This window comes from Idiotropiscis lumnitzeri, chromosome 12, assembly GCF_059441095.1.
Source record: "Idiotropiscis lumnitzeri isolate Australia: NSW breed Sydney's pygmy pipehorse chromosome 12, RoL_Ilum_1.0, whole genome shotgun sequence".
NCBI classification, from domain to species: domain Eukaryota; kingdom Metazoa; phylum Chordata; class Actinopteri; order Syngnathiformes; family Syngnathidae; genus Idiotropiscis; species Idiotropiscis lumnitzeri.
Genome location: NC_142402.1, coordinates 16,417,888 through 16,428,490, shown reverse-complemented (window position 1 = coordinate 16,428,490; position 10,603 = coordinate 16,417,888). Strand labels below are relative to the sequence as shown.

Sequence of the window (10,603 nt, the reverse complement as noted above, 5' to 3'; positions counted from 1 at the left end):
TTTTAAAAAAAACATCCCCACACATTCACACAATACCAGATTACTCCCTGCAACAAATACAAGCAAACTGGCCTTTTGTCTCACCAAAAGCTATTCAGTCAGCCTAATAGCAAAAATATGAACTTTGTTTCTCGATTTCATATAAACGCTGAACCCTTCACCCCACCGCTTCTCGCGTATAAGGATGCCTTATTGTGCTGCGAATAAAAGGTTAACATTTTCTGGTCATTGCTCATTTGCCAGGCACTTAGTGGAGCACACAGCGAGAGATCAAACAGACTTTGGCACCCCGACTACGGTAAAAAGCCAGAGGTGAAACACTGATAAGGAGGAGGAGAGCACCCAGAACAAGCCTGGATAAGAGATAAGTAATGAATCTCCCCACCTATGCACAGACATCTTTATGGCATTCCTAAAGCAAAACCAAGCTTGCCCCCTGGAGACCACAATGCGTGTGAGTGACGTTGTTTACATGCAGTTAAAAAAACGTTTAAAACACGAATATTGGCGGTATTCGGATTTTTAAAAGCCGCGTACATGTGCGCAATAACCCGAATATGCCCTTATTCGGCTTTAGGTGTGTGTGCGTCTCAGCGAAGTATTGTCCAAGCCATTGTGCAGCTAATAGGTCATCAGAAGGGTGTGTTGGGGGGGGCGGGGGTGAATTTGAATAAAAGTCCCTTTAATTAGGCCACTGTTTGCCTGCTTGTCACTTGTAATGTGGGTTGAGCGAGATTGAATTTGCCTCCAGGGGGCAATGTGGTGCTCACATGCATCTAATACAAAGATTTGGAAAAAGACACAAAGAAGTTTGGTGTCGCTTCGCTGCAGCAATGCAACTAATTTTTGACAGAAGAGAAAGAATGTGGGGATGCTCGATTATGAAAAACATATTAATCACGATTATTCAAATGATTATTTTGGGGGAAAAAATAAATAAATATATATATAATAGTGAATAAATCAATTATTAAAACTTCACGGTCGTCCAGGTGTAATCTGTGCGGAATGTTGCAGCCACCAAGTTTAAATACAAAACCCCAAACGAACGGTATGCATTTTTACCATTTCAAAGCAAAGCAAATGTGGATTGCTTTAAGGGAGCAAAAGCTCTTCCGTGTCCGTCATTCCCCTTCCAGTGGGGGTGTGTGACGGATACCACAGGGGGCAGAAGTGACATGACCTTTGAACCAACTCGATACTCGTGTTGAGGCAGCAAAAATATTTCTGTTGGGTCAACACGTGCACGGAATGGCACACAGACAGCTGCAGTTGAAACCGTAGCTTATTGCATTTGGCATTTTTTTTTTTATACATTTTTTACAATCTGTCTCGCAGTTTGTCTTGTATTTGTGTTAAATTTTATGATTTTGACAGCAGACATAGTGCTCTGTTCTAAGTTAACATAATATATCGCGTCAATAATATGATTGCATTCAATTGTTTCTTGTCGGAGGGGGGGGGGTGGTGGTCTGATAGCGCAAAGCTACAAATGTCGGACATTTAACCTCATCGTGCGGCATTTCGGTGCAGGCCAAGCTCTTCTCAAGTCAGCTATTGATTCACTTAACATTTGAGTTAACCTTTAAGGTCTGTATAGAGGCCTATCCCCCTTGCAAATGGAGTCACACCCACCCACCACATGACTGGATGTCTTAAGTTCGGCCAGCTCTCTTCCCTTCAGCATCCGCACATGTAATTTAATCGGAGGGTGTGAGCGGCGTTGCCTTAACCACATCATCATATGGGAAGTAGGTCTTTACTTAAAGTAATCATGAGGCGTCTGTGCACCATTCTCCCAGGGATGCCGTTTTCATTACACCCCGATGGACGTCACTGTTTAGACTTGTCGTGACAGCTTCTCCCTGAGACCAGCGTGACCTGTGACCTTTGCATGAAGGATGGGCCCAGAAACCAAAACAGAAGCCTTTTGTGCAGGTCAAAGGGAAAACATCTGCTGGGTCCAGGACACAGAGAGAAGAGGGGGATTAAGTGTGAGGCATTTACCGTATACCATTTTGTCTTGTAAGCCAGATCTGAAGAGTGTTGTATCACACCGTTGACACCCAAATCCTTTCTTTATTTTTTAACCTATTGTTAATTCCCAGAACAACTTGGCATTACATGGAAAATAGGTATTTAAAAAAAAAAAAAAAAAAACATTAAAATCCAAATGAGGGAGACTTGCTCTTAAAGGGGACTGCTGTGATGACTTAATTGTACTAATTTGAAGCTAAACGCATCCAAACTTTAAAGAGGAAGTCAACCCCAAATTTTTCTTTACAAGAATATGTTCTATGCAGGCCCACAAGTCAAAATGTGGCCTTCTCAATCATATTGCGTTTGCAAAAGATGTGTAAAGCAGTAAAATCCACCTGTTTTTAGCCATCTTAGGTGGCGGCCATTTTGTCACTTTTTGTCAACTGAAAATGACATCACAGTTGCTCAGTTCAGCTCACGACCAATCATGGCTCAGCTTCAGAAACCGGATGAGCCGTGTTTGGTATTTACCAGGCCCAGGGCCATCAGGCCACCATTAATGTCAGACGTTTTTCAAAAATGTATTTGCGACAAGAAAACCACTTTGACCGTTCAAACTGTTAGGGAATGTCTGGCGACCTTGAACAAATCCTGATTTAAAAAAAAAAACAAAAAAAACCCACTACATTCGCTACCTTAGCGAACCTTCACCGCTCAGTGGCTTCAATAAAACACTTTTGACGCAGCTTCATGCTAATAGTCCCAAATCAGCAGATGACGTACTAGGTAAGAAAATATCCAAACTCTTTCTGTGCCCGGTTACCTATTTAATTTAACACCGTATCGTTAATTTGTGTGTAAACAGAGAGGCACTGGAAGCATTTATCACTTTCCCTGCACTACTGCCCTGTCTCCTTATCGTGAACAGTACAGAGAGCTCTTTCTTCAGGCCAGTCACCTGACGTCGCTTGTGTCTGTGATATGAGTAACCGGCGGAGCCTTTAGAGCGAGTTAAAAATTAGCCACAAACCTCTTTGGAGGTAAACCATGTGATGCCGCTTCCCAACGTACTGACACTTGCCCGTTTGTTGTCATTGTTATACAAATACATGTCAAGGGAAATGGTGTGAAACTTGCAAATATGTTACGGAAGAAGCAATTTAAGTTGATCTAAATTAGTTTTCACCTTAAAAATATTTCTATTATTGTCAATGTCACAATGACAGGAAATATCTAGAACACAGGTCCCCAACGTTTTTTCCCGCTGCAGACCGGTTCATACCACTCCGCTATCGTTCCTCATTTCACTAGCTTGGGTGTTTAATATTAGCACGATGCGACCGAGACAAATAGCATCTTGATATCGTTCAATTGCAAGTTGTTTTGGTTTATTTTTTGTCATCTGTGCGGCCCGTCGCTGCCCCCTGGTGGTTGGGGACCACTGATTCTGAAAACTTGTTTTCTTACTACTCTGTTTTCTTCAACAAATCAACAATCTCATTGTAGTGTGTTAGTTTTACAACTGTATAATAAAATAACCGTTAGTGAAACCATTTATGAGAATATGTTTATTGGATAATTGGAGTTGGCATATACAAAATCATATAGCCATGAAAAAAAAAACTATTCAATTCAAATCATTCATCACTAATATTATTAATAGTCTTTCTGAATTTTGGGGGATAGCGTCAATCTCTGTTCCGTGTGTCCCAAGCAAATTGTTTTTTTTAAGTGTAATTGCCGGCGTGCTCCACTGGGTGGCAGTGCAATCCATGACTGCTTTCCAGTTGTATTTCACTTCTAGTAGCATTTATGCTCCACATTTGGATTCAGAAGATTATTATTTTTGATAGGACAAGCAAATCAATTTTACTTAACCTTTCCTACTTTCCGCCTTTAATAGTAGTATCGTATCGCTTCAAACATTACTGGAATTCTGCTGCCATAGTGGTGACATTTTTTTTTTTTTGTAAGCATTAGTAAAGTCATAATTAAAGTAATATGTATTGAGTTATGTGAAAAACATGAATTATCCAATGAAATAAGAAAAACAAAAAGAAAAGTAACTGTTTATTTTCGGGGGAAAAAAGCACTGCCAAATTTTGCTAAATGTGTCAGCCACCAACCCATGAAAAAAGGGAGGAATGTTTCACTCTACATCTTCCCAACTTGCTGCATTAAAAACAACCCACTTGAAATTCATTTATATCCACTCGATGTTTATGTCTTGCATTTTCTCTAATATCCTGCGTTTGTTGCCGCCTTTTTATCTACAATCTAGGACATTAAAAATGTTTGGCCATCAACATCTCTATGAATTACTGCTTCCTGTCAAGATGAGGTCTGGCACATCAACAATTCCTGGCAGGAAAAAAAAAAAAGGTGGGGACTGCTACTGTCAAGCCCTTACTTTTTCATTTTGAATCGGTGTGTATGCACACGTCCTGTGAGACAGAGGGCAGCTTACCCACGTCATCATGTTGGACTGAGACTCGATGCATCAAAGAGCCTCCCATCGAGAACAACGTGAACCATTGTCCTCCCGGCGGTTGTGCACCGGAAAAACTGTTCATGATCCCATAAAAATGTTTTTTGGCACATGGACAAGGCACATGTTTCGCACAGTGCGATAGATTGCTCTCTCAAGAGATAAGAAAGTGAAAATGTGTCCATTTTCATACCAGTTTGTGCGAAACAATCCTTTCGTGATTCAAAGTAAATATATTGCTTGGAAGAACTTGCGTTTGGGATTTGAAAAATCAAACAAGGATGCATAGAGGGCCACGTGTGACGGGCCGCCCTGCGTAGAAGCTTGAGAGTAATGATGGGAGGGGACTGAAGTCAAACCAACTTCCCATCATGGGAAGTGTGTGGCCAAGCCGTTTATAAATTCCTACCCGTGTTTACACCTCACCCACAATCTGATCGATTCTCATGTTTAGATCACCGTCCAAAGGGAAACGTCCGGTTGATTTTTTTTTTGCAGTCTTTTGCGCTTTGTCAGACAAACGGGCACCAGCAGCCCGACAATACATGGACATAGCTGCTCTCATATAAGTCAGGCTCTTCTTTGATCTTATCTGCATTGCGGAGTGCTTAGGAGGAACCTGCGCTTCTTTCTCGTGGACGTTCTTTGAGCCGGCAGGCCTCATGTATAGCAGCGGCTACTCTCAGGTGTCCAAGACCAACCCGCAGGCCCAAAAGAAGATGCGGTATCAGTCAAAGGGCAAGAGCTGCGGCTACTACTTGCGAATCATCTTCTTCTTTTCCTCGCTGATTCAGTCGCTCATCATAGTCAGCTTGGTTCTCTTCTTGGTCTACGGCAAGACGCAGGACTCGGCGTCCACAACGCGCATACAGGACTTGGAGGAGAGCTTCAGTCGGCTCTCCATCGAGAACGTCGCCCTCAGGCAGCAGAGGAGGAACCTGACGAGCCTGCTCAATGTCACCCTGACGGAGAAGACTCGCAACGACTGGGACCTGCTGAGAATTCGACGCTTGGCAAACATCTCAGTGATGTTTATTCAGGACCTGGACAGGAGGCTGGTGAGTACATTTTAGGATGTTTTTGTGCGGTGATGAAAGCAAAATGTTAACGTGACCACTATATATTTTTTTTGTCATGTACGAATTTAGATTTAGTTCATATTTGTTTTGTTTATAGAGTTGTCATTTTAACACGGATTGTATTATGGTTATAGTTTGGTGTCGATATTCACTGCATCATGTCTAAATATTTCTAATATTTTGTTCAACGTTAGCTGTTTAATAGGCGCAAAGGATTAGAAACAACTGCTGTGCGGTGCCACTACAGAGGAAAATTTTTATCGAACATGCGCAATCATAATCTGGAGCTGTGGTTTTCAAATGGGGGTACGGAGGATTTGAAATAAAACAGACAAGCAAAAATCCTTTAAAAACGAATTGAATTGAAATTGGAGTCATGAAACTAATTTTATTTTAAGAAGGTAATTCAATATAATTATTTTAAAAACCCCAGAGGGCACATCACCCAAAAAAGTTTGAGAACCACTGATCTAGAGAATACTGCGGTTAAATTTTCGAGAGAAGTTTTCGTGTCCCAGGCAAGAATGTCATGTTAAATCAATTTGTCAATTGTTCTCACTTTTTTTTCCTTTACCGTGCAACAAACAGCAACAGACAAATATGGAGCTGATTATTTGCAAGAACCAGCCACGTTCGACCCCAAATTGTCCACATACCCGTAAGTGGAATATTTTATCATGCAAGCCCCGAAATTATTTTCTTAATACATATTTAAATATACCTTTGTTTAGTTCAACTTCTGATATACTGCATGAAGAAAGTTTGCTAAAATGCGTCTTCCCTTTATTTAAAGCACTTCAAATGGTGCCTATGAGCGGCGGTTGCGGGTTGCAGATGGAACGGGTGAATGCTCGACTCGAACTCGTGGAGTCCAACTTTACGCAAACGACACAAAGAATGAGGATGGAAATGGAACAGATCGCCAAGGACAGGGACAATCTCAACCTGGAGGCCATCCGTCTCCGAAGGGACAAGTCCATTCACGAAAAGGAGATAGAGTTCAACAGACAACGATGCAAACAAGACTTTGTCCGATCCTTGAGTGGCGTCTCCAATGTCTCGAGAGCATTTCTACTCAAGATCGAATCCCTTTTCCCGACTCACATCGCCTTCCAGCTCACCTGCGAGAAACAGAGGGAACACCTGGAGCAGATCCGCACCAACTGCACCAGTCTGTCGAGAGAGGTGGAGGACAGGTTTCAGAGCTACTTGAATAATGTCGGTGATCAGATGTCTGACATCCAGTCTGAGAACAGCCGCTTGAAGGCTGAGAACCTGCGACGGTCTGATGACTACCGCGTGTGCAGTCAAAACCGCACGGGTCTGATCCTCGAGCACAGACGGACCATGGAGAATCATCAGCTGAAGCACGACAGAGAGAATGAGAGGCTTCTGCTGGACAACAGGAGACTGATTGGCGATGTCGAGGTTCTTAGAAACAGCGTCAACTACAAAAATAAAGAGGTTGATCACCTCAACGAGCAACTCAGGAAGCTCAACATGTCCTGCTTGGCTAAGGTATGTTTACGTGTGCGGGGGGGGAAGCCATGGTATTGATTTTCGATGACGTTTGTCAACTTTGCTTTCGTTTGATTTCAGACTGGATTCGGTGGCTTGCCGGGAGCTGGCGGAGGACCGTTTGGGAGGGGTTCAAATTTAGGTTCCACCTTCAACTCACCCGGGTTGGGATCAAACAAACCTGGATCGACTGGATTGGGCTCCTCAAATTTTGGCTTGAATCCGAACCTCGGCTCAACTGGATCGGGATTAAACCGACTGGGAAATACTGGGTTGGGCTCCCCAAGTCTTGGTTCAACTGGGGTAGGATTAAACAAACAAGGAGCAACAGGATTTGGCTCGCCGAGTCTCGGTTCAACTGGGCAAGGATTTAACAAACAAGGATCAACTGGGTTGGGCTCTTCAAGTCTTGGTTCTACTGGGTCTGGATCAAACAGATTGGGATCTACTGGGTTGGGCTCCTCAAGTCTTGGATCGACTGCGTCAGGAGTAAATAAATTAGGATCAACGGGGTTAGGTTCCTCTAGCCAAAGTTCAACTGGGTCGGGATTAAACAAATTGGGATCAACGGGGTTAGGTTCCTCTAGCCAAAGTTCAACTGGGTCGGGATTAAACAAATTGGGATCAACTGGGTTAGGCTCCTCAAGTCTTGGATCGACTGGATTAGGATCAAGCAAATTCGGATCAACTGGGTTGGGCTCGTCGAGCCTTGGGTCAACTGGGTTAGGATTAAACAAATTAGGATCGACGGGGTTGGGCTCGTCGGGTATTGGGTCAACTGGGTCAGGATTAAACAAATTAGGATCATCCGCGATGGGCTCGTCGGGTATTGGGTCAACTGGGTCAGGATTAAACAAATTAGGATCATCCGCGATGGGATCGTTGGGTATTGGGTCAACTGGGTCAGGATTAAACAAATTAGGATCATCCGCGATGGGATCGTCGGGTATTGGAACAACTGGGTCAAATTTAAATAAACTGGGATCCAATGGTTTAGGCTCCTCAACCCTTGGCTCAACTGGGTCAGGATTAAACAAACAAGGCTCAACAGCGCTCGGTTCCTCTGCTCTCGGCTCGACTGGGTTAGGATTAAACAGGCAAGGATCAACTAGTTTGGGCACTTCGGGTCTTGGTTCAACTGGGTCCAATAATAAACCAACCTCGAGTCTGAAAAGCTCCTCTGGCCTCGGCTCAAGTGGGTCAACCAGTTCTGTATTCTCATTGTTTGGGTTGGGGTCCAGCAGCAGTAACGCAGGACAAAGTAAGACGGGAACTGGAATAGGAAGAGGAACGTCAAGTGGATCTTCACTTGGAGTAGGAAGAAGCAGCAGTCTGGGAGGTGGTTCAGGTAAAAAAAAAAAATAAAGCCTGCATTGCTTACTGTGTTGTGTCAATGAAATTAACGAATAAGTTTTTTTTTCCTGTGCTTACAGCCAGCATTGCCCAACACCTTCAAGATCTGCAACGTATCATCGACCCCTCTTACGCTCAGGAGTGAGTATGATGTCGTTGAGCCGTAAATTGTAGTTGACTTTTTTTTTTCTCTGCTTAAGTTCTGTTCAGATTTTAAAATAGGTCACTACAACTTTAGTTAAGTTGTACATTTGTAAAGATCTTAGCACATCACTCTTACTGCAATAATCATGTGTTGCTTATACCTTATTGCTTTGATATTGCAAAGCCAACGCAATCGTTTGTTAGTTGTATTTATGAATATAAGGTTTGGTTCAGCAACAGATTTTTTTTTTTTTTGTCTGAAACATTGTAGCTATGAATTATAACTCCGTAAAATTTGAATTGTGCAAGCTTTCGTAGGTCAAACTCCCAAAAAATAATAATTATATATATATATATATTTAGACATCAGCATTGAAATATTTTTTTAAATTTTTGCTTCCAGGTTAAAGCTAATAATTCAAATTTCAGGTTTTCTGACTCGATATATATCAAGTAATTAAGAGGCTATTTTGAAATAGATTTTAATTTTATTGAAAAAACTTTCAAAGCGGTCCATTTCTCTCATTTCATTGCAACATCAGACAAATTCAAGGAAATCATTTCATAGAAACAATCCAAATTTTTCACAGAACTAGAAAAATACACTAATAATCTACGCATTATGCTTTGTAAATAAAAAATAATTACTGATAAGTGTACTTGTACTACACAATCTCTTGACCTGACCGTTAACGGATATTCCTCTCCTGTTCCTGTTGACCCGGCAAATTAGTGGTAAAAATTTCGTCTCTTCGGGCTTTGAACTTCCTAAAACGCGTCACCTCTTTCAACTCCCTAATGGTCCCTCTTTTTTTTTTTTTGTTTTTAGTTGCCTCAACTATGTTGTAATAGTTTATAAAGTGTTGTTATAGACATGTGACCAATATCTGTTTTTGTCCTTCCAGAGAGAGACAAGAGCTTTCCCGAATGATGGGTTAGTCCTTCGTAACAAAGAAAACTGAAAACTGCGAGGGATTTATCAATTCCCGTTCACCCTGGTATTAATAAATGTGCTTTATGATATACTCTCTTGAAGATGTTGAATACTAAAATATGCACATTCAAAAGACAAACTTGAGCACTTTTTTTTTTATATATATATATGGAATGTGAAATCTATATTTTAATCATATCTCATCTGGAATTGTGAACAACTGTGAGACCGAGCCCATGTAGTATTTTTAAACTTGTAAATACAGAACTCTTTTGTTCAATTGTGCCCGTCCCTTTTTAATAAACAAATCTATTTGAAATGTCTCTCCATTCCGACTCGGAAGTAACCGTTTGTGCTCTCGTGTGTCACCTATTGTTTTGCTAATGATCTTCAAACATCTCGCTCGCCCCCACTTGTGAGTTGAAGACCTGATTCATCGGCACGCCAATTTAATCCATCCACCATGTTTACTTTTACCTGCCAACCTGTCCGCAGCCTGGTGGGGGCCGATGGGAGGAAGCTCGTCTAATGACGATAAAAACAATCCAATGTACTTGAACGTGGAAATCCACCTTCTAAACAAAATCCAATTGTCTTGCATATGTTCACAGGAGAAGCTATATTTGACTCGAATGCGTGTCAAGACCTTTCGCTGTGATACGATGTATCATGAGGGTGAAAAGAATGATTGTTGCATTACATTGGGTTATTCAGAACGGCTGAGACGAAATGAATTTAGAGCATGTGTGTCAACTATATATACATTGTCGACCATGTCGTAGTTATGGTTGTGATGACTTCCATGAAATTTATAGAAATTGATATTGGCCTGTTTCATCATCTTGATAGCATAATTACTTGTCTTTTCTTTTTTTTAATTTACTAAAGTCACGGTGCTTTTTTTCCTCTCTCAGCCATCCAGATCACACTAATCTGCAAATTCTTGTTTGTTGAATTTGTTGTTTTATTTTCCAAGAAAGTGCAAATATGACTTTGGCAAATGTAGTATAATGGGCCCCTTTTTTAAACTGTACTATGACACTAATGGTACTATAATTAATGTTTAGCATGATGGTATAGTCATTTTTTTTTAAAGGTTTGGGTGAA

At 41.5% G+C, this 10,603-nt stretch overlaps 1 protein-coding gene across 2 annotated transcripts; it reads left to right on the top strand.

The window, feature by feature from the left end:
- The first annotated feature begins 4,889 nt into the window (after positions 1-4,889).
- On the top strand, positions 4,890-9,825 carry plvapa (plasmalemma vesicle associated protein a). Of its 2 annotated transcripts, XM_088312007.1 has the most exons (7): positions 4,890-5,526; positions 6,136-6,205; positions 6,341-7,065; positions 7,147-7,582; positions 7,643-8,413; positions 8,499-8,559; positions 9,468-9,825. In XM_088312007.1, exons 1-7 carry the CDS (start codon positions 5,131-5,133, stop codon positions 9,499-9,501), a joined length of 2,493 nt encoding a protein of 830 aa, XP_088168133.1. In that variant the 5' UTR covers positions 4,890-5,130; the 3' UTR covers positions 9,502-9,825. The 2 variants fall into 2 exon arrangements, with proteins under 2 accessions (XP_088168133.1, XP_088168132.1); XM_088312006.1 differs by having other exon boundaries at positions 7,147-8,413.
- Positions 9,826-10,603: the final 778 nt, after the last annotated feature.

Coding starts and splice junctions, on each gene's coding strand:
- plvapa (XM_088312006.1), top strand. CDS start 5,131: ATGTATAGCAGCGGCTACTCTCAGGTGTCCAAGACCAACCCGCAGGCC. Junction 8,414..8,498: donor CAGTCTGGGAGGTGGTTCAG/GTAAAAAAAAAA, acceptor CTGTGCTTACAG/CCAGCATTGCCCAACACCTT. Junction 8,560..9,467: donor GACCCCTCTTACGCTCAGGA/GTGAGTATGATG, acceptor TTGTCCTTCCAG/AGAGAGACAAGAGCTTTCCC.